At 50.2% G+C, this 23,869-nt stretch overlaps 1 protein-coding gene across 1 annotated transcript in view; it reads left to right on the top strand.

The window, feature by feature from the left end:
• rnf17 (ring finger protein 17) overlaps positions 1–23,869 on the top strand; it is a 236,879-nt gene that overhangs the window by 186,433 nt on the left and 26,577 nt on the right. The window contains exons 28-29 of the mRNA XM_085998300.1: positions 118–208; positions 22,442–22,557. Of these exons, the coding sequence (XP_085854426.1) occupies positions 118–208; positions 22,442–22,557 (207 nt within the window). The remainder of the gene's footprint in view (positions 1–117; positions 209–22,441; positions 22,558–23,869) is intronic.

A 23,869-nucleotide genomic window follows, 5' to 3' on the forward strand; every position in this document is an offset into this window, starting at 1 on the left:
GTGAAGGGGTGGGGCTTTGCTTTTATTTATTTAAAAAAAACTCATTGAAATATTTGCTTTTTAGATATGCCCAAGTATGATTAAGTGAAAATAATGTGAATGGTTTCATTGTTTTAGACCAGCTGGAGGGAGCTTAAAATGGGCAGCAACATCATGTGACTTTCTGGAAGAAATTCTGATTGGAAGTTCAGTACTTATCAACATTGAGGTCGGTTTATCCATAAAAACAAGGTCATAATCAAATGTTTTGAGATTTTTAGATATTTTAGATAAAATGGTGACTGAATTATGGCTGTGTCCCCATGACTATTTTCCATCCTCTAACCACACTTCACATGAAGACTACACTTACCTCAACTTCCTGGGTGCAACGCCATGGGAGATCAACTCGAGTTTCAATATTTTTGAGGTCTAAGGTGCTTTGTTCTCTGGTGTCCGTTGCTGAAATGTAGTTTGTGCCTACATGAGTCATAGGCTGTAATTTTCTGTAGGTAGGCAGGTTGGGGGTAGAGGTGGGGTTTCCTGCAGGCCCTGCCGATTTTAACGGCACGGCCTGATTTGCATGTGAGGCCTCTGTTTCTCATCCGCAGCCAGCCAGATTGAGAGGCTGGCTGCGGGCAGGTAGGCCTGTAGATGCAGAGAAGGAGTGAGGGCTCGGTCTGAGGGAAGGATCGTGGGGGGGGAGGGGGAGGGGATCAGCAGGGGCTTAGTCAGGAATAAGAACATAAGAAATAGGAGCAGGAGTAGGCCATTTGACCCCTCGAGCCTGCTCCACCATTCAGTAAGATCATGGCTGATCTTCTACCTCAACTCCACTTTCCTGCACTATCCCCATATCCCTTGAAATAAAAACAAAATGCTGGAAATACTCAGCAGGTCAGGCAGCATCTGTAGAGAGAGCAACAGAGTTAATGTTTCAGGTCGATGATCCTTCGTCAGAATCTGTCCTAAATGGCCGACCTCTTCTTCTGAGACTGTGACCCCTGGTTCTAGACACCCTAACCAGGGGAAACATCTACCCTGTCAAGTCCTGTAAGAATTTTGTATGTTTCAATAAATCACCTCTCATTTTTCTAAACTGTAGAGAATATAGGCCTAGTCTACTCAGTCTCTCCTCATAGGTTAATCCCCCATCCCAGGAATCAGTCTGGTGAACCTTCGTTGCACTCCCTCTATGGCAAGTATATCTTTCCTTAGGCAAGGAGACTAAAACTGTACACAATACTCCAGGTGTGGTCTCACCAGGGCCCTATATAATTGCAGTAAGACGTCTTTACTCTTATACTCAAATCCTCTTGTAATAAAGGCCAACATACCATTTTCTTTCCTAATTGCTTGCTGTACCTGCATGTTAACTTTCAGTGATTTGTGTACAAGGACACCCAGGTCCCTTTGAACACCAACATTTCCCAATCTCTCACCATTTAAAAAATACTCTGCTTTTCTATTTTTCCTACCAAAGCGGATAACTTCACATTTTTCCACATTATATTCCATTTGCCATGTTCTTGCCCACTCACTTAGCCTGTCTATATCCCCTTGAAGTCTCTTTGCATCCTCCTCACAACTTACATTCCCACCCAGCTTTGTATCATCAGCAAACTTGGATATATTACATATATATGCCTACATCCAAATCATTGATATAGATTGTGAATAACTGAGGCCCAATCATTGCGGTACCCCACTAGTTACAGAATGGTGGGGGGTGGTGGAGGGAGGGTCGGGGAACATTGGAGGGGGGGAGGGGGTGTGGTGATTGGGGCCGGCCACTGGAGGATTGTGGCTGGCCTCTGCATCATTGGAGGGGGGTGGGGGAGCTGGGAAAGCAATTGGAGGCCTCGTGGGGGGTCTGATCTGATCGTGGGGTTTGGGTTAGGTAGGGAGGCTGAATCCAGGAGGTAGTTATAAAAGTCACTTACCTCCTGGATGCAGCAGACCCACCTTGGCTTAACTGCCGGGTTTCACGAATTGTGTGAAACCCGTCCACATGCAGTTAGATTCAAAATGGAGGATAAAAAAGAGGCTTTCTGGCCTCATAATATTTAAATTGACCGACTGCCCCGTGGGAGTGAGTTGTCGCCCGTCACTCCCCCGTCCCACCTCTGTTAAAACTGGAAGTGGGTGGGATCAGGTCGGGAAGCCCATTTTACAATTTAACTGCCCCCACACTCAATCCCACCCTTTTTTTAGGGGAAACTTCCGGCCATAGTTTCCAATATGGTAATATTGCTTTGAACAGGTTATAGAGTCATAGGGCTGGATTTTACTTCCCGAGAGGGGTTGAGGGCGGGACTGCTGCCTTCCGGGTTCTAGTCCCGCCCCCAGCGACACCTGATGAACAGACGCTATTTTGCCCAGATTGGCCTTGATAAGCCCGCCCTGTGGGCTTGCCGGCCAATTGAGGGAAAGCCTGTGTCGGATGACTTCAGTTGATGACGCTTCATCTGCTGGTTTTCTTAAAGGCATATGCACCACACTTGTTTGACAGATGAATTGTCAGTGTTTGACAGCATTGAGGTGCTGTCAAACACTGGCAATCACTGTCCAAAGGTGAGCCCTTTCACCCAGGCTCTCCAATTACTCTCTCCTTAGGATAAAACAGATGGCAGCTGCAGCTGAGATTGCAGAAGCCATCTGTCACTTCTCCCGATGAGATGAGGCTACACAAACACTTCACAGCTTATCACCTGCAGAAACATCTAACCACATTAAAAATTGCTTTCACAACTTTTCCTTACCTCTGATACTAACCTGTGTTCCATTGCATCCTTCACACCACTTCTGCAGCTATCCTCTGTACACCAACAGTACAACAGACCTACAGCACGCCTCACTTACCCTGGCGGGGTTCCCCGACGTCGGGAAGCTCGCAGCAGAAGTCTCAAAATTGGAAAAGCCTCTTAACTGCCTGTTAACAGGTAGTTCAGGCAGTTAAGAGGCTATAATCCTCTTCCCGCCGCTAGGAGTCGGGTCCCTGCACAAATCGGATAACCGACTTCCGGGAAGATTGGTTGGGAGCGGGTTTGGGACCCGCTCCCATTTTTGACTTTCCCAGCAGTCCCGCCTCCTCAGGGCTGGTAAAGTCTAGCCCATAGAGTCATAACGGCACAGAAGGAGGCCATTCGGCCCATCAAGTCCGTGCCAGCTCTCTGTAGAGCAATGCAGTCAGTCCCATTCCCTCGTTCTATCCCCATAGCCCTGCAAGTTTATTTCCCTCAAGTGCCTATCCAGTCTTCCCTTGAAAACATTGACTGTCTCCGCTTCCATCACTTCCGTCGGCAGCGAAATCCAGGTCATCACCTCTCGCTGCGTAAAAAAGGTTTTCCTCACGTTCCCCCTGTATCTCTTGCCCAAAACCTTAAATCTGTGTCGTCTAGTCCTTGTACCATCAACTAGTGGGAATAGCCTTTCCCCGTCTAGCCTGTCCAAACCCGTCATAATCTTGTATACCTCTATCAAATCACCCCCCAACCTCCTTTGCTCTAATGGAAACAAATCCAGCTTCTCCAACCTGTCCTTGTAGCTAAAATCTCCTCTGCACCCTCTCAAGGTCCTTCACATCCTTCCTAAAGTCTGGTGACCAGAACTGGATGCAATATTCCAGTTGTGGCCTAACCAGAGCTTTATAAAGGTTCAGCATAACTTCTCTACTTTTGTTGTTGTTGTGCCTTTGCCTGCACAAAGTTATTACGAACAGTATTTTTTTGCTGTGACTGCATTAGTTAGCCATGTTTGTCAGATATTCGGGAAGCTATTAAAGGTGATGTTGTAGGAGATGGAAAATTACAAAATTAGCCACTCTGATTAGGTATCTTTAATGTGAAAAGCACAAAACTAACACTTAAAGGGCTGATTTTAACCCTGCTGATAAAATGGCCGCAGCGACTTCTCCTCTCTCATCCTGCTGTCTTCCCATGGTTGTAATTTCAATCTGCTTTTTTGAGCAGGTGAGAGGATCACCTGCTAGAAGGCAACAGGGTCCTTCTTTATATATGCAGATCCGTTTCCGATTAAGTCACCAGGGCCTGACTGCAATTGTAACCTGAAGACTGTGCGGGGAAGCTGTTGTGGCTTCCCCGCCAGGCCAGAAGAGGCCCAGAGGTTCATAAATAAATAGATGTTTTCATTATGAACAGCTAGCTTGAGCTAGTCATTTATTCAGCCATGTGGACTAGTGTACAGGCATCCATCTTGACTACTGCCTTGTGGGTAGCCCCACTACTAAACATACAGCTCCACCTAGTGTACCATTCTAGAATGACATGTTACTGATCATTACATCCCCCTTCCTTAGAGGTTAAACAAAATCAATATAAATCAATCATAACGACATAAACATCTTCAACAGTCAACACATTTTCAAAGCTTTACTTTATGAACTCTAAGCTTTTCATTCTTTTATTATAGTTTTCTTTGTACTCAGAGATTAAGTCTATCAGGCTTTTTTTACTTCACATGTTGATCTTCTCCGCACAGGTAAGTCTGATGTGTTTTCATGAGAGCCTGTATGTGTGTTTGTGTTAGATTGTTCTGATGGTGAGTGACAAGATTCAGTTGCGGCATTGTCATCGATTTGCTCTTGGATAGTTTCTTGTGTTTTCAGGAGGGAACGGCGGTTCCTCCTGAGAATCTGTCCTTCCTCAGTTCTAACAGTGTATGACCTTGGTCCTACTTCCTCAAGAACTGTAGCTTTCCTGTTCCATGCATCTGGATCCTCAATCCTGACAACATCATCCCTTGTCAATGGTTTCAGAGTTTTGGATGACTTGTCATAGTGTGATTTCTGTTTCAGCTTTAACAGTTGAAGTCTCTGTCTCAGTTCCTTACTCTGCTTTTCTTTTGCACAGCAGGGTAGCGTGGTGCGCAACTTGCGACCCATTAGGAGTTCAGCAGGTGAAGAACCACAGTCTAAAGGGGAGGCTCGGTAGCTCAGCAGGGCAAGATAAGGATCAGACTTGCTTTCTGTTGCTTTCTTCAGTAGCTGTTTGAGAACTTGAACACCTTTCTCTGCCTTACCATTCGACTGAGCATACAGAGGACTGGATGTGATGTGTTTAAAGTCATAATGTGCTGCAAATTGTTGCCACTCCTTACAGTTGAAGCACGGACCATTGTCGCTAACGGCAATCCTGGGAATTCCATGTCTGGTGAAGATGGATTTAACATGCATTATGACACTGCTTGCTGATGTGCTTGAGAGCAGCGCCATCTCAGGATAGTTAGAATAGTAGTCAATCACTATTAGATAGTCTTTACCATTCAAATGAAAAAGGTCCATACCAACCTTTTGCCATGGTGCTGTTGGTAAGTCAGCTACTATCATTGGTTCCTTTGCTTGTTTGTTTTGGTGTTTCTGACATGTCTCACATACGCCTATCATGTTCTCAATGTCCTTATTTATGCCAGGCCAATAAACAGTGGCCTAGAAATTCAGTTGGTTGCGCCAGCCGGTAGCGCCTTAGGAGGAGTGGATGTCGGGCGCTAGGCGGCTAGCGGCCGGGCGCAGCGCGATCTGCGCCTCGCCCCAACTTCACTAGAGATTTAGCGGCGGCGCAAAGTCTTTGCGCGCGCTCAGCTGCGCGCGCAGATCATGACGTCATTTCCTCGTGCAACGCCCTTTGTGCGCCCCCAACCGGAAATTCAGTTGCGACGCCCCATTGTGCGCCTGGCGCCCCTAGCGACTGTTAGAGTGGAACGGTGCTCAGTCGATGCGGGGGGCGCAAATTAAAGGGCACTCCTGCACTATAAAAGGCTGCCATTTCGCAGCACTCCTTCTTGAGAAACGGATCTTTGGAGAGAGACCAAGGTAGAGAGCTTTCTGCTTTGGCCCAACACTCGGACAGGTACTTGTGGCTTCAGACCACAGCTTTCCACTTGTCTTTGCCTTCATTGACATCTCATTGTTTGCCAGCATATTATGGGGGCTGCAATGGGTGTAAACGCTGGCTTTCTCAATTACATCCAAAGGGCTCACAGACGCCGTGAGAGAGTGGCAGCCCTGGCTAGACGGAGAGGGGGCAACAGGCGTCTGGAAAGGAGGCCTTACCCACCCAGGGTATACCGCCAGCAGTTCTCCTATCTCAACATGTCTGAGGAGCAGTGTGTTCGGAGGCTGCGATTCAGAAGGGAGGTGGTCACAGAGATCTGCCACCTGCTTGGCGGTGATCTGATGCCACATCTGAGGAGCAGGACGTCTCTGTCGGTGGCAGTGAAGGTGACGGTGGCTCTCAACTTCTATGCCACCGGCTCCTTCCAATCCGCTACTGGGGACATTGCCGACATCTCCCAGTTCGCCGTGCATTGCTGCATCCGCCAGGTGACCAATGCCCTTTTCAAAAGGAGACGTCAGTTCATCTCCTTCTCCATGGCCCTTGCCAAGCAGCAACAGCGTGCAATGGGCTTTGCAGCATTCGCGGGCTTCCCCATGGTGCAGGGCGCCATTGACTGCACGCATGTGGCTTTGCGGGCACCTCTGGAGAATGCCGAGGATTACCGCAACCGGAAGGGCTACCATTCGCTGAACGTCCAGCTGGTGTATGACCACAGGCAGCTCATCCTAGCTGTCAATGCCCGCTTTCCAGGCAGCAGCCACGATGCCTTCATCCTGCAACAGACTTCTGTGGCAGACATGTTCCAGGCACAGCCTCACCCACGAGGATGGCTTATCGGGGACAAAGGCTATCCTTTGTGTACCTGGCTGATGACCCCGCTCCGTGCGCCCAGCACCCCTGCTGAAGAGGGATACAATGAGAGCCATCAAGCGACCAGGAACATCATCGAACAAACAATCGGCGTCCTGAAGCAACGGTTCCGCTGTCTGGATCGTTCCGGTGGAGCCCTACAATATTCGCCGGAGCGAGTCTCCCATTTCGTGGTCGTTTGCTGCATGCTGCACAACCTGGCTATCCGCAGGACTCAGGCACTGCCACCAGAGATTGGAGGACCACCTCAGGAGGAGGAGGAGGACCAGCACAGGAGGGAGGCAGAAAGTGCAAGGGCCGCCCGTCGCCGGCTTATTGAACTTCGGTTCTAGGCCCCCTCTCAGGGAATGGCTTGTGCCAATGTCAGCAGATGAATGTAGCCGCTCCACAAGCCCTCAGCCGAGCCGGGCAACCAGGACTTAACCAAAAAACCATGCACACTGCAATTTAACAACAATAATTTATTGCAAACCTCTGCCCTTCCCACATTACATTCTCATGTGGAGAAGCCCCCTCCAAAAACACAAAACTACCAGTCTCGGCCTTACAAAAAGAAAGAAAGACACCAGTCTCGGCCTTACAAAAACACAACTGCACCAGTCTCGGCCTTACAAAAAGAAAGAAAGACACCAGTCTCGGCCTTACAAAAACACAACTGCGCCAGTCTCGGCCTTACAAAAAGCACCAGGCATTTGTGCATTCCTTCTACTTTTTGCCCTGCGAGGGCGATGCCTTTCGCATCCTTGCCTGGCCCCTGCCCGCCCTGCAGCCCCTCCTCAATGGGAGGCCAGTGGCTGCAGCAAGGCTGGGGGAAGGCTGCTGAGGGGCAGATGGCGAGACGGCAGATGCCCTTGGGGGTCGGCCTGCACCAGCTCTGGCCCTGGAGGGGCCAGCTGCTGACTGCTCCAACTCTGGCTGGGCGGCAGCAGTCTGTCCAGCGGCTCGTGGCAGCTGCAATGGCGGAGTGGCAGTGTCGGCTGCAGGAATGGTGCCAACCTGGCAGATCGCAGGTGCTCGCTGGTCGCCTGAGACATTGGCACTCGCACGGGCCAGCACTGCAGCATGCGCAGCAAACAGCTGAAGAACAGACTGCTGGGCTGCTGCTGCGCGGCGAGTGCCCTGGCGATGCCTGGCTGATCCAGCGAGGGTGGCAGCAGTTAGTGCCCGTGTGGCCCTGGTCTGTGTCCGCATGACAACAGCCAGTGAATGGACGGCACGACTGAGCACTTGGCTCGAAGCCGCCTGTGCTGCCGCGAAGTCCTGTAGACTCCTGGCCTGTGCTGCACTGAATTGATCCAGACTCCTGGCCTGTGCTGCTCCAAATTGCTGCACACTCCTTGACAAAGACTCAATGGAGTCAGGCATCCTTGCCACTGCAGCCATGAGCTCATTGTGCCTGCGCTCAGCCTGGACGGCCATTTCCTCTAGGAGGCGCACCTCCTCTGCGCTCACCGTCGCAGGACTGGAGGCTGCACTCACCCTCTGGGGAGAAGTCCGCCGAGCTTCCCCACCCCTCCCGCGTTGCTGCCGGCCACTGGGCCCCGGAGCTTCACTCTCCTCCGACCCTTCCCCCGGCTCCCCTCCAGGGAAGACGTGACCCCTACATCGCCATGGGCTGGCGCGGCTGAGGGTGGCACTGATGGGCCGGCTTCCTCTTCCTCCTCCTCGTATTCCAAAGCGCTGATAGTGGCAGCTTGAGGGCCCGCCTCCTCACCTGGCGATTCACCATCTGAAAGCAGGAAGGCACAAGAGTAGCTTTAGAGTGAGGACAGGGCGGCAGCGAGGGAGGCATGAGTGGTGCCATTCACTGCATTGGTCGGACAGTGGCAAAGGATGCTGATCTGAGGCGCAAGTGGAACGAGCGAGGTCAAAAAGGTGATGCCCTTACCATTGGTGCCCAGAACAGGGTCGGCATCTCCACTGGCGACGGGTCCAATCAGCCGGCCTGCCATAATGCGTTCCACACGCTGGTCGAAGTCGGAGAGCTCTTTAACGTCAGGACGGCCTCCCCCGGTGTCAATTCGTTTCCGCCAGTTGTGCGCCACCTTGGCCTGCAAGAGAAAGGACGGCCTCTAAGTACAGTGTGAAGCCCTGATCTTGTCTGCACTGCCTCCCATGGTGGACTGGCCCTGACAGTGTGAAGCCCTGATCTTGTCTGCACTGCTTCCCATGGTCGAATTGCTTGTACAGTGTGAAGCCCTGATCTTGTCTGCAATGACTCCCATGGCCGAATAGCTTGTACAGTTTGTAAAGTGCTGAATGTGCAAGTGATTTTCATGGCAGTCCCATAGCTGCTGGATGAGGGCTGGCCATTAGGGCTTTCAGGTCCCTTTGCCCATAAAGTGAGGTGCACATGCAGGGATGAGGAGGACACTAGAAAGGGTACTCACCCTGACAACCCGAGTGAGGTCGTTGAACTTCTTCCGGCATTGCACAGGAGTCCTGGCAACCACGCTGTTGGAAGACACCCTGTTTGAGACCTCCCTCCAGGCTTTCCGGTAGGCGCTGGGCAGCGGCCTCTTGCCACCTTCTGGGAACAGAACATGGCGCCTGCGCTCCACTCCGCCAACCAGCAGCCTCAGGTCACCGTCGCTGAAGCGCTGCGCTCTCTCCCTGGCCTTCTCCATAGCCCTGGGCGTTGCGCAGGTGAAGCTGAAGTGGTCAGGCCTAGGTTGAGGGCTGCAGTGTGCAGGGCGTGGCAGGCAAACAAATCCACCCTCCCCCTTTAAGAGCTGACCGGCGCCAGAGTGTCTGCCGTCAATCAGCAACTCGCCGCACCGGCGCTGCGCCCGGCCTCGGGGGTATCGCTCAGCACCGCCGCCTTAGCGCCTAAAGATAGTCGTGCATCGCCTGTTTTAGCGCAGCAGCAACCTCTTGGGGCGATGCGACTGAATATCAGCGAAGGGGGCGCGACTTTGCGCCGGGCGCAAACTTTAGCGGCCGCCCGACTTTACCGCCCCAAAAGTGGCTATACTGAATTTCTAGGCCAGTGTCTCTTGCTCTCCTTTTGCATTTTTCAATTCCGAGGTGTCCCTCATGAATCCTTTTGAGCATGTCTTGACGTAGAGCCTGTGGAATGACTATTCTGTTCTGTTTTAGTAATAGTCCACTTGCGACACTTAACTCTGACCTGATGTGATAGTACTTTGGACAGGAACCTTTTGGCCAACCATGATGAATGTTCTCTATTACTGTTTGTAACACTGTGGCCTAGAAATTCAGTTGCGTTCGCCAGCCGTTAGCGCCATAAGGGGTAGATTTCGAGCGCTAGGCACTTAGCGCCCGGGCGCAGACCGATCTGCGCCTACGCCCAACTTCAGTTGACATTTAGCGCCGGCGCAAAGTGTTTGCGCGCGCTCAGCTGCGCGCGCAGCTTATGACGTCATTTCGTCGTGCAACACCGTTTGTGCGCCCCAAACCGGAACTTCAGTGGCGCCCGCCCAATGTGGGCGTGGCGCTGTTAAGAACTGTGAAGTGGAACGCAGCAGAGGCCCTGCGGGCCTCGGGGAGCGCTAATTAAAGGGCACTTAGACTGAACTATAAAGGGCAGCCATTTTGCTGCAATGACTTTAGTGCTACGGATTTCTGGACAGAGACCAAGGAAGAGACCTTACTGAATTGGGCCAACATAGGAGAGGTATTTTTGGCTTCTGGCCAGAGCTTGCAAATTTGTCTCATTGTGATTTCACTGTTTGCAAGTATATTATGGGGGCTGCATGGGGTTCCAACCCTCCGTTCCAGCATTATGTGCGAAGGGCTCGCAGACGCTGTGTGAGGGGCAGCCATGCCTAGACGCAGAGGGGCCATCAGGCGTCGGCAACGTAGGCCTTACCCACTCAGGGAATACCGCCAGCAGGTGTCCTATCTCACCATGACTGCCGCGCATTGTGTTAAGAGGCTGCGCTTCAGAAGGGAGGTGGTTGCAGAGATCTGCCAGCTGCTTCACAGAGATCTGCGTCCACAGCTGATGTGCAGGACGTCTCTGTCGGTGGAAGTGAAGGTCACGGTGGCTCTGAACTTTTATGCAAGCGGCTCCTTCCAAGCCGCTGCTGGGGACATAGCGAACATCTCCCAGTTCGCCGTGCATCGCTGCATCCGGCAGGTCACCGATGCCCTTTTCGCAAGGAGACACCAATTCATCTCCTTCCCCATGACCCTAGAGAGGCAGGAGCAGCGTGCAGTCGGATTTGCGAGGATCGCCGACTTCCCCATGGTGCAGGGCGCCATTGACTGCACGCATGTGGCTATGCGGGCACCTATCGACAATGCCGAGGATTACCGCAACCGGAAGGGCTACCATTCCCTCAATGTACAGCTGGTGTGTGACCACAGGCAGCGCATCCTAGCTGTCAATGCCCGCTTTCCAGGCAGCAGCCACGATGCATTTATCCTGCGCCAGACTACTGTGGCTGACATGTTCCAGGCACAGCCTCCCCCAAGAGGATGGCTTATCGGGGACAAAGGCTATCCTTTGTGTACATGGCTCATGACCCCGCTCCGTGCGCCCAGGACCCCTGCTGAGGAGGCATACAACGAAAGCCATCAAGCCACAAGGAACATCATAGAGCAAACGATTGGCGTCCTCAAGCAATGGTTCCGCTGCCTGGATCGTTCCGGCAGCTCTCTACAGTATTCGCCGGATAGAGTCTCCCAGTTCGTCGTCGTTTGCTGCATGCTGCACAACCTGGCTATCCGCAGGACTCAGGCACTGCCACCTCACGTTGGACCACCACCTCAGGAGGACGAGCAGGAGGACCATGAGGAGGAGGAGGAGGAGTACCAGCCCAGGAGGGAGCCACAAGGTCCAAGGGCCGTCCGTCGGCGGCTTATTGAACGACACTTCTAGGCCCCCTGTCAGGGAATGGCTTGTGGCAATGAACGCACCTGAATGCAGCCGCTCCGCAAGCCCTCAGCCGGTTAACGCAACAACCACTTGAAACATCACACATGGACAAGCTGAATAAAGAAAAAGCTTTATTTAACAAACTCGGGGCCCTTCCCACATGAAACCCAAAAACAGACAAGACCCCCAAAAAACAGTCAAAAACATATCTCACTCCCACAACCTGGGGAGGAATAACAAAACTTGTCCATCCAAATGGCCTTCATCCTCGGCCTTACCAAGACAAACCCCCCCCATACAGAACACAAACACCCCCATATAAAAAAACATTTGCCTTCATCTTCGGCCTTACCAAAATAAACCCCCCCCCCCCCCCCCCCCCCATATAGAACACAAACACACCCATATAAAAAAACATTTGGCAACACACTCTACTTTGTGTGCCGAGAGGGCGAGTCCTTGTCCAGGCTTTTCCGGCCCCTGGCCGACCTGCTGCTCCGCCTCAACCTGGGCCCTGTGGGTGTTGCAAGGCTGGGGGAAGGCTCCTGAGGGGCACAATGCGTGACGGCAGATGCCCTTGGGGGTCGGCCTAGACGAGCTCCGGCCCTGGAGGGGCCGGCTGCTGACTGCTGCAGCTGTGGCTGGGCAGCATCAGTCTCTCCAGCAGCTCGTCGCAGCTTTGCTGGGGGAGTGGCAGTGGCGGCTGCAGCAATGGGGGCAAGCTGGCTGATGCCAGGCGCTCGCTGGTCGCCAGAGACACTGGCAGTCGGCCGGGCTGGCACTGCAGCAAGCGCAGCAATCTGGTGAAGCCCAGACCGCTGTGCTGCAGCAGCGCGGCGGGTGCCCTGGCGATGCGTGCGTGACACAGCGAGTGTGGCAGCAGTGAGTGCCCGTACTGCCCTGGTCTGTGCCCGCATCAGACCAGCCAGTGACTGCACGGCACCACTCATCAACTCTGCACTCGCTGCCTGTGCTGCCCTGAAATCGGCCCGACTCGCGTCCTGTGATGCCCTGAATTCTTCGTGACCCCTGGCCTGTGCTGCCCCGAATTGTTCGTGACCCCTGGCCTGTGCTGCCGCGAGTTCTTCTAAACCCCTGGCCTGTGAGGCCCCGAAATCGGCCACACTATGAGCCAGGGACTCGATGGCCTCAGGCAACCGTCCCACAACCCCCATGAACTCGGTGTGTCGACGATCCGAGTCCGTGGACATTTGATCAAGGAGGCGCACCTCCTGGGCGAGGACCGTCTCCGGACTGGAGGCCGGACTCTCCCTCTGGGGAGAAGGCCGCCGAGCTGCCCGACCCTTCCCGGGTGGCTGGACGCCACTGGGCCCAGCAACTGCACTCCCCTGCAACACTTCCCCCCCCCCCCCCTCTGGGGAGAAGGCCGCCGAGCTGGCCGACCCTTCCCGCGTGGCAGGATGCCACTGGGCACAGGAGCTACACTCCCCTGCAACACTTCCCCCCCTCTGGGGAGAAGGCAGCCGTGCTGCCCGACCCTTCCCGCGTGGCTGGACGCCACTGGGCACAGGAGCTACACCCCCCTGCAACACTTCCCCCTGGCTCTCCTCCAGGCAAGACGTGTCCCCTCCATTGCCATCCCCTGGCGCGGATGAGGGTTCCCCCGATGTGCCGCCTTCCTCTTGCTCCTCGTCGTCGTCCTCTTCTGAGGGACTGACACTCGCAGCCTCAGGGACCTCCTCCTCACCAGCTGAAAGCAGGAAGGCACAAGAGTAGCTTTAGAGTGAGGACAGGGCGTCAGCGAGGGAGGCATGAGTGGTGGCATTATGCGCATTGGTCGGACAGTGGCAAAGGATGTAGATCTGACGCGCAAGGGGAACGAGAGAGGTCCAAACGCTCATGTCCTTACCATTGGGGCCCAGCACAGGGTCGGCATCTCCAATTGCAACGGGGCCAATCACCCGGGCACCCATGAGTCGACCCACGCGCTCCTCCAGGTCACTGAGCTGCTGGAACTGGGCACGGCCTCCCCCGGTGACAGTCCGGCTCTTCAGATTCTGGGCCAGCTTGGCCTGCAAGAGAAAGGACGGCCTCTAAGTACAGTGTGGTGCCCTGTTGTTGTGTGCACTGCCTCCCATGGTGGAATAGCTTGGCCAGTGTGGTGCCCTGTTGTTGTGTGCACTGCCTCCCATGGTGGAATAGCTTGGCCAGTGTGGTGCCCTGTTGTTGTGTGCACTGCCTCCCATGGTGGAATAGCTTGGCCAGTGTGGTGCCCTGTTGTTGTGTGCACTGCCTCCCATGGTGGAATAGCTTGGCCAATGTGGTGCCCTGTTGTGTGCACTGCCTCCCATGGTGGAATAGCTTGGCCAGTGTGGTGCCCTGTTGTTGTGTGCACTGCCTCCCATGGTCGAATAGCTTGGCCAGTGTGGTGCCCTGTTGTGTGCACTGCCTCCCATGGTCGAATAGCTTGGCCAGTGTGTAAAGTGCAGAAAGTGCTATTGATGTTCATGCCAGTGCCATAGCTGCTGGAGGAGGGCTGGCCATTAGGCCTTTGAGGTCCCTTTGCCCATAATGTGAGGTGCACATGCAAGGATGAGGAGGACAATGGAAAGGGTACTCACCCTGACCAACCGAGTGAGGTCGTTAAACTTTTTCTGGCATTGGTCACCAGTCCTGGGGACAGCGCTGTTGGCTGTGACCCTCTGGGCGATTTCCCTCCAGGCTCTCCTGTACAGCCTCTTGGGAGCCTTCTTGCCACTGTCCGGGCACAAGATATCTCTTCTCTTCTCCAAACCCCTAAGCAGCACCTTCAAATCATGGGCAGAGAAGCGCTGCGCTTGCTCACGGGCCCTCTGCATCATTGCTGGCGCTATTTCTCTCCAGCAGCAGTGTTTAGGCCTAGCTGGAGGGCTGCAGTATCCAGGGCGTGGCAGCAGACCAAGTCGACCCTTCCCCCTTTAAGAGCTGGCCGGCGCCAGGGTGTCTGCTGTCAATCAAAACATGACCGCACCTGCGCTGCGCCCGGCCTCGGCGGTATCAGTCTGCACCGCCGGCTTAGCGCCTAAAGATAGGGGTGCAATGCCAGTTTTAGCGCTCGAGCAAACTCCTTGGCCAAAGCTACTGAATATCGGCGAAGTGGCCTCCACTTTCCGGCGGGCGCAAACTTTAGCACCCGCCCGACTTTACCGCCCCAAAAGTGGCTATACTGAATTTCTAGGCCTGTATCTTTTTCTCTTTCTTCTGCTATTTGCTTTGATTTTGTGTCTGACACCGGCAGCGCAGTAGTGACCATACTCACATGAACATCCACGTCTTCCTCAGTAGAGCTCACATGACTCATTGTGGGTGCTCGGGATAGTGCATCTGCTAACACTATGGGGGAGAAATTCGGTTGTTAGCGCCACCGATTAACGCCTAAAGAGGCTGAGAAGTGGGGCGCTAGCCAATTTCCGAGTGGGCGCAAGGCGCCTAGCGCCTCGCCCCATATTGAGCATGCATTTAGCGCCGGCGTTAAATCTTAGCGCCCGCTCATGGGCGCAGGCTGATTATGACGTCATTTGAGTGTGCAACGCCTTTTGGGCGCCCCGGACCGGAAATTCAGTGGCGCCCCCCCCCTCCGTAGCGCCTGGCGCTAATAGTGACAGCTTACCTGGACCTTACCAAGTCGCTCTCGGGCTGGAGGAGCGTTATTTAAAGGGGACTGGTGTGGTTTAAAAGCAGCAGCCATTTTTGGAGCACAACTTCCTCGAGAACTACAAAGAGTTGCTGAGCTGCACACAGAGCCATTTGACCACTGAGCCAGCGCAGGCAGACGATCTTCAGCCTTCTGACCATCACCTTGCTGTTGGTGAGCCTTGACAACGGGGAGCCTTCCTGTGGGCACTTATTATGGGGGCTGCATTGGAGGGGAACGTCCTGCTGCTGAATCATCTGGAAAGGGCACTGAGACGCTGGGAGAGGGGGGCGGGCATGGCCAGACGGAGGAGGGCCAACAGACGTCGCCACAGCAGACCTTACGCTGGCAGGGTTTTCCGACAGCAGTTTTCCTACATGAACATGCCGGAGGAGCAGTGTGTCAGAAGGCTGCGATTTAGAAAGGAGGTGGTGACTGAGCTGTGCCAGCTGCTTCAGCCAGATCTGCAGCCTCAGATAAGGTGCAGGACATCTCTGTCGGTGGCTGAGAAGATGCCTGCTGGCCTGAACTTCTACGCGAGCGGCTCTTCTCAGGCTGCGCGTCAGAGGCTGATCAGAAGTAGCTTCTAGGCCACTCTCACGGAATGCTTGCTGCCATTCCAAGAACAAGAATGGAACCGGTCTGATACCCCCAAGCCTGTGACGGGCAAGATGCATGTAAATAGAAGGCATGGCCATTGTAAATGAAGAAAGTGTTTCATTACACAAAATGTGGTTCCTTCAAACATGAGAAAGCTATGGCAACAGAAAGCAAAACTAATACACTGACACATAACTGCCTCTCACACCCGGGAGACTGTCCAAAACATAAATCACATTCCGACCATCTTCCTTGGCCTTGATTCCGCTGCGCCAACCAAAGCATCCAATGCCCCATCAGTGAGGCGTTCCGCCCTCTGCCTCACCCTTTCCATGTCTTGCTAGGCTGGTGCGCTACAGGTAGGCTCCCACCGCTTTGAAGGCCTACAAGGCAGTGAGTGTGTCTGGTGATGCCAATTGACCTGCCCCTTTACGAGCTGGCCGGCGCCAGTGTGTCTCAGGGAAAGTGATTATTGACAGCACCCTCGCTGCGCCCCGCCGCCGCGAAATTGGGTTGCACTGCCCGGTTAGCGCCTTAAGAGTAGCGTGCAGCGCCTGATTTAGCGCCGCAATCACCTTTGGGGCGCTGCAACCCAATATCGCGCTAGGTGGCGCTAAATTGCGCCTGGCGCTAAACTTTGCACATCACCAGGACTAGCGCCCCAAACGCGGCTATACCGAATTTCTAGGCCTATGTGTTTGCCTGGTGTGTTCAAAGTCATATCTTTGCAGCATTATCATGAGTCGTTGAATCCTTGGAGACCTCTCATTCAGATGTTTTTTTATGATGGCAACCAGTGGGCAGTGGTCTGTCTCAACTGTGAAGGTGGGAAGTCCATATATGTAGCCATGGAACTTTTCTAGTCCAACTACCAAGCCTAGACATTCCTTTTCAATCTGGGCGTATCGACACTCAGAATCAGTCATAGACCTGGAGGCATAGGCAACAGGCTTCCAATCTTCACCCTCTGCTTGTAGCAAGACCGCGCCTAGGCCATCTTTTGATGCATCCGTTGACACTTTGATTCTCTGTTAAAGAAGGTGAGTACAGGTGTGGTTGTGAGCACTGTTTTGAGGTTCATCCACTCTTGTTCATGTCTCTCTGTCCATGCGAACTCATTTGTTTTATGTAGCAGGTCTCGCAGACAGGCTGTCTTGGCTGACAAGTTAGGAATGAACTTTCCAATGAAGTTTATCATCCCCATGATGCGTAGCACTCCTTTTTTGTCAGTGGGTCTGGGCATTTTGAGTATGGTGTTTACTTTTTCCATATCTGGCTCTATTCCTTTACCAGATAGATTATCTCCTAGGAAAGTGACTTCCTGGACGCCAAACTGACACTTGGCTTTGAGCTTCAGTCCATTCCGGCGTATGCTCTGTAGCACTTTAGTCAGTGTTCTTTCAGTGTGGAGCCCCAGATGATGATGTCATCAACATAGACCCAAACTCCTTCCAGACCTTCAATTATGTGTTCCATCGCTCTATGAAAGATTTCAGATGCAGATATTATCCCGAAAGGCATTCTGAGGAAACAATACCTGCCAAATGGTGTGTTGAAGGTACAGTATTTGGTGCTCTCTTCATCCAGTTTTAGTTGCCAAAATCCTTGTGAGGCATCGAGCTTTGTGAAGTATCTGGCACCTGACATTTCAGTGGTGATTTCTTCTTGCTTGGGAATCTGGTAGTGATCATGTTTTATGTTTGCATTTAAGTCCTTTGGATCCATGCATACTCTTAGATCATTGTTCTTTTTCTTTACACATACCATGGAGTTAACCCAGTCTGTTGGCTCTTCGACTTTCCTGATGACTCCTAGTGTGGTCATTCTGTCCAGTTCTTTCTTGAGCCGGTCACGCAGGGGTGCTGGAACTCTCTGTGGAGCATGTACCACTGGCTGAGCATCCTCCTTTAGCTGGATCTTGTAAGTGAATGGTAGAACTCCAAATCCTTTGAACACATCCTGGAAATTACTCACTACAGAATCCACTGAGTCATCTGGTCTGCTTATGGCACAGTTTATATGGTAGACTCTCTTGACCAGTTCTAAGTCCTCACAAGCTTTGTCACCTCGTAGTGAATCAAGTCCTTCAGCCACAACAGAAAACATGAGATGATGCACTTTGTCTTTGACTGTCACTTTAAGTCTGCATACACCTAAGCTATCTATTTTCTGTCCATTATAGTTCTTCAGTAGTACTGACTTTTTCTGTATTTTGGGCTTTTCTTTCATATTTTTAATGTCACTCATACTGATTAAGTTTGCTTTTGCCCCAGTGTCTAGTTTCAATGTAACTAATGCTCCATTTACCTGCAGTGGCATCATCCATTTGTCCTCTTTTACTGCATTAACTTTATGTTCAGCATTGTCCATTCCTGAGGGCTACACATTTTCTGTATCCTTTTCGATATTGTCACATGACACCATTCCTACAAAAAAATGTCTCACTTAAATCACTGTCCTCAATCACATTGACTTGTTGCCCTTTCTTTGTTTTTACTTTTGAAAAGCATTGTTTGGCAAAGTCATTCTTTCCATTACATTTTGTGCACATTTTCCCAAATGCTGGGCATTGTCTTGACTGGTGCTGGTAACCACAGCATTTACAATTGAAAATTCCATCCTCCGATTGCTTTGCATTTCTATTCTGCCCACGTTTCTTCCCCTTGTAGGACACAGCACCGACAGCAGCACTATCACTTACTACAGTCGCATTATTATTAATTTCACTGAAAGTCTTTGCGTGTTGTTGAGCTAGCTCACTGGCATGGCATATTTTCACAGCTTTCTCCAATGTTAGTTCAGTTTCTCTCAACAAACGTTCCCTGACCTTTTTATCATGAATACCAAACACAATCTGGTCACGAATCATGGATGATTTCAGTTCAGAGAAATTACATGTCTGTGCTTTCAGTTTCAGATCGGTCACAAAGCTATCAAAAGCCTCATTTTGCTGCTGTGTCCGTGAACGGAACACGTACCTCTCATAGGTCTCGTTCTTTTTGGGAGAACAATGTGTATCAAACTTCTTTAGCACATCGTCCATTTTTTCTCTGTCCTCCTCTTGATCAAATACAAATGTATTAAATACCTCTATCGCCTACGGGCCTGCAACCATGAGCAGCAACACTATTTTCCTTGCGTCTGGCTTCGTACCGAACCCGATGGCCGCAATATAGAGTTCGAATTGTTGTTTGAAAGTCCGCCAATTGCAGTCGACATTCCCCGTGAGTTTCAAACCTTCCGGTGGCTTCAAATTCTCCATGTCGCGTTTCACAATATTCAGCAGATATTACCAATCCTGGTACCATGTTATATGTTCATAAATAAATAGACGTTTTCATTATGAACAGCTAGCTTGAGCTAGTCATTTATTCAGCCATGTGGACTAGTGTACAGGCACCCATCTTGACTACTGCCTTGTGGGTAGCTCCACTACTAAACCTACAGCTCCACCTAGTGTACCATTCTAGAATGACATGTTACTGATCATTACAATTTTTTTTGTTTGGTTTCCTTCGGGGCCAGGAGGAGAAAGGGGGCTGCCCTCTCCCGTCCGTGAAGCCCTCCCAATTCTCCTGTCAACCAATTGCTTTTGCACCTTTCATTTGAGTAGTCGGCAGCAGCTGCTTACATAAGAACATAAGTAGGTCATTTGGCCCCTCGAGCCTGCTCCACCATTCAATATGAATATGGCTGATCTGATCTTAGCCTCAACTCCACTTCCCTGCCCGCTCCCCATAACCCTTGACTCCTTTACCTTTCAAAATCTGTCTATCTCCACCTTAAATATATTCAATGATCCAGCCTCCTCGGCTTTCTGGGGAAGAGAATTCCAAAGATTCACGACCCTCTGAGAGAAGAAATTCCTCCTCATTTCCGATTTAAATGGGTGACCCCTTATTCTGAAATTATGACCCCTAGTTCTAGATTCCCCCAAGAGAGGAAACATCCTCTCTGCATCTACCCTGTCAAGCCCCTTCAGAAACTTATGTTTCAATAAGATCCCCTCTCATTCTTCTAGGCTCCAATGAGTATAGGCCCAACCTGCTCAACCTTTCTTCATAAGACAGCCCCTTCATCTCTGGAATCAACCTCGTGAACCTTCTCTGAACTGCCTCCAATGCAAGTATATCCTTCCTTAAATAAGGAGACCAAAACTGTACGCAGTACTCCAGGTGTGGTCTTACCAACGCCCTGTACAGTTGTAACAGGACTTCCCTACTTTTATACTCCATTCCCTTTGCAATAAAGACCAACACTCCATTTGCCTTCCTAATTACTTGCTGTACCTGCATGCTAACTTTTTGTGATTCATGTACAAGGACCCCCCAGATCCATCTGTACCTCAGCATTTTGTAATCTCTCCCCATTTAAATAATTTGCTTTTTTATTTTTCCTACCAAAGTGGATAACCTCATGTTTCCTACCAGAGTGGATAACCTCGCATTTTCCCACATTGAACTCCATCTGCCAGATTTTTGCCCACTCACTTAGCCTATCAATATCCCTTTGGAGATTCTTTGCGTCCTCCACACAATTTGCTTTCCCACCTATCTTTGTATCATCAGCAAATTTGGCTACATTACACTCAGTCCCTTCATCCAAGTCATTAATATAGATTGTAAATAGTTGAGGCCCCAGCACTGATCCCTGCAGCACCCCACTAGTTACAGTTTGCCAACCACCAGACATGTCACCTGTGCCTGATGGGGAGTTAAAACAGGGCTTAGGGTATACTCCAGACCACCAGGTCAGTACAAGAAGAGGTGTAAACAGCAAAGTGAATTCACCCATTAAAATAAATCAACTGAATAGAAATTGGGGACAAAAAAGTGATTGAGTCCAGTTAGCCTTGCTGCAATATTGCAAGATATTGCAATTGACTATTGCAGTATATTTGAGGGTTACCAATGTAATCTAGTAAGTAGCAGAAAACAGAAGGGGGGCCATCTTGTAGTGCAGGCTTTCCCACCTGGCAGCCAGCCTTCAATCTGGCTGGCTGCTGGGTGAGAGGTGGAGTTTAAAAAAAAAAAAAGTCCTAATAATGTCGTAATGTTAAATTCAGCAGGACCTGCCTGTTCCCGGCATTTTCAGGTTTCCCGACAACTGACTGGTGCCCTCGCTCCCTCCCCTCCTCCCCGTAAATGTCAGGGCTAGTGTTTGTAAGGTCAAATCGTGCGGATTTTAGAATTGTTTACCTCATTCACGAGGGTACAAAAACACTTTTGCTTTCTACCTTTTTTTCATATTAATTGTGCTAATCAGTAACCTATTGAGGACAGTAAAACAGGTGAAGTGCCTTAAAGTTTGTTTCTCACGTGCTTAAAGCAGTATTGAAAATTGCACCAATAGACTGTTAAATGTGATGGGGGTTACTTTTACTTTTACTTTTTCTACCTGTAGGTCAAAAATATCCAACCTTTTGGAGAAATGGGCTGGATCCTTGTGATGCAACCAGTGAGCAGGTCATGATGCATTTACATTATAACAGAAATTGCTTTGTCCTGAAAGTTGTACTGTAAATGCACCCTAACTTGCGCGCTCCTTCATGTCAGGCACTCTTGTGTTCTTCCCATTTTTCCCCCTGCCTTCACTTTAGTGTTTCTTTCTTCTGTCTACCTTCACTTCCCGCTACTTTTTTATTTTCCTTTTTTCTATTTTCCTTTTTTCTCTTCCTTTCTTACTCTTTGACTGTACCTAATGGGTAGTGAAAGGGGGCAGCAAAGGGACTCGGGTGGGTGAGCAGGCTAGACGTGTCCCGTGTATCTGGGGCACGATGTAAAGGGAAGCCAGTGACATTTTTGTATACTGGGGGTTGATTGGCTGACTGTAGAGGGTAGGGGTGGCAGCAATCTCCAGCTCAGCCTTTGTGGGCTTGGGACAATTAATTGCTCCAAGGTGGGCTATCTTCTGCTCCCACGCCCAGTAAGAATCACAGATGAGTTAGGTGAGTGATATTTATGAAAAGTGGTCTCCTCTTGGGGGGGGGAGGGGGAATAGTTGATCTGTTTGTCAGCAGAAGTGTACTTGATTGAGATGGAGCTACTATTCCCAGTGGGGCTGCACACCTTGTTCACTTGAGACATTGAATTTTGGATTCCTGAGACAGGTACTGACTGAAAGAGGAGAGCAGTACTGTTGGGAGCTGCATGCCAATCCAGTACTCTACTCTGACGAAGCTCATAGCGCTGCCTGAGATTTAAAAAAAATTCCCAGAAACTCACCAATAGATCAGCTGCTTCTACTGGTGGGTGGGATCAGCAAATGGAGTTCCGCAGGGCTGATTTTGGCCTGTGCATTGGACACCCCTGCTGTAGGTAATGCCGTGTTCTTTTTAAACTATATACAAGGAGGTCATTCTTTAACCTTTTTTTTCCTGCAGAGAATTGGGACTTCCTGTCTCCAGATTTAGCAGGGAATTAGCTGATATCATTTGTGACAGTAAGAAAACAAACGCCATCCTTTTTGATCCTGATGTTGGAGAAACGTGCACACTAGCCTAATACTGCTGGGTGGATAGTACTGAAGTTTTCTAGCTTTGATGCCAATCTGTATAACTTCCAGTGATCTCCATGAAGTTGCTTCAATGGATATGACTAGCACTTCAACAGTTCAAATTACCTCTTTTTAAACTCAATTTTTTTTTAAACTGATTTACAGGAAACCTCTTCCAAATCACCTTTGCCAGTGAATATCTATGCCAAGGATGAAATTGGACAGTTTGTCAACATAGCAAACTATTTGATCAAGAAAGGCCTGGCCTTGCCTCGGAAAATGTAACTATTTCTTCTATATTTTATATAAATGATGAAGGGTAGTGTTTGTTTACTTTGAGAAGAAAACCTCTTTAACTGTAAAAATGAGTTTCAATTTTGTTCCCTTGTGACTAGAGTGGTTTAAGGAAAAGTATTAAATATGTTACTGATGATACTTTTATTTAAAAAGTGGAGAAAAGAACTCTTTTTACAAAAAGTAGTATTTTGAAGTAACTAGAGTTAAAATGGAAATGGTCTTTCATTACTAAGTTTCAAAATGAAGGTCACGGGACATGTCCACATGATTTGGCAGGTTGATTTGATCTGGAAATTAATTAGGATACAGGGCTTTGTTCCAAGTGTGAATTGAATTGAACTTGAAGGCATTAATAGGTACTGAGAATCCACTTATTAGCATTCTATGCAGTATTCCTGCTATTGTATCTTTAATCATGGAAAATAAACAGTTCTGACTTGAGAGCTCTTTGGACTGGATAAATTCTAGGCTATTCTCCTGCAATCTTAGTTCTGGAAGGAGACCTGAACTCCATTGGTGGGCTGAGATTTGCATTGTTCATGTGTAACATTGCATCTGAAAGGCCTACCAAGAGACAAGTCTTACCTTAACGGATCATCTTGTTTACCAGTTTCTAAATAGGATCCAGAAAGGGTTTATTAACCATTTTGTGGACTGATTCCTATTTTAATTATTGTGCTGTGTTATTCTGGGTGAAGAAATTCCTCCTCAGCTCAGTCCTAAATGGCTTACCCCTTATCCTTAGACTGTGACCCCTGGTTCTGGACTCCCCCGCCATCGGGAACATCCTTCCTGCATCTAGTCTACGTTGGTTTGACATTGGTTTCAAAATCAAGTCGTACTTAGGCTCATTTTGCAACTATTTGTTTTTCACAACTCAATTGCATTTGAATCCTTAAGAATCACATGTTGTTTTATTTTATGCAAAAGCTGTTTAGCAATTTTGCCCAGGTAGACACTCACTAATTCCCAGTTACGGACTTTGTTTAGTTCTTCAAAACTGGAAAACTATACTGTTAGCATTTAGTTTTGGTTCAGAGTTCCTGTACTGAAGTCATTATTGTAGGTAAACCATACTTGATTTAGTATTTTAAGAGTCTTTGGCCTAGAAATTCAGTAGCGCCCCGTTTGGGGTGCCAGCCTCGACAGGGCGGCAAAAGTAGCGCCCCAGAAGTAGTCGTGGCCGCCCGCCGGAAATTCACTTTGTGCCCCCCAGAGGGAAGCGCGGCGCTACTGGAGGCGCCCCGCATCCCTGTTGGGGCGCTGCAGCTGAATATCGCAGCGCAACGTCTTAAA

Source organism: Somniosus microcephalus, chromosome 10 (assembly GCF_052327205.1).
Source record: "Somniosus microcephalus isolate GS21.2 chromosome 10, FLI_Smic_1.0, whole genome shotgun sequence".
In the NCBI taxonomy this organism is placed as follows: domain Eukaryota; kingdom Metazoa; phylum Chordata; class Chondrichthyes; order Squaliformes; family Somniosidae; genus Somniosus; species Somniosus microcephalus.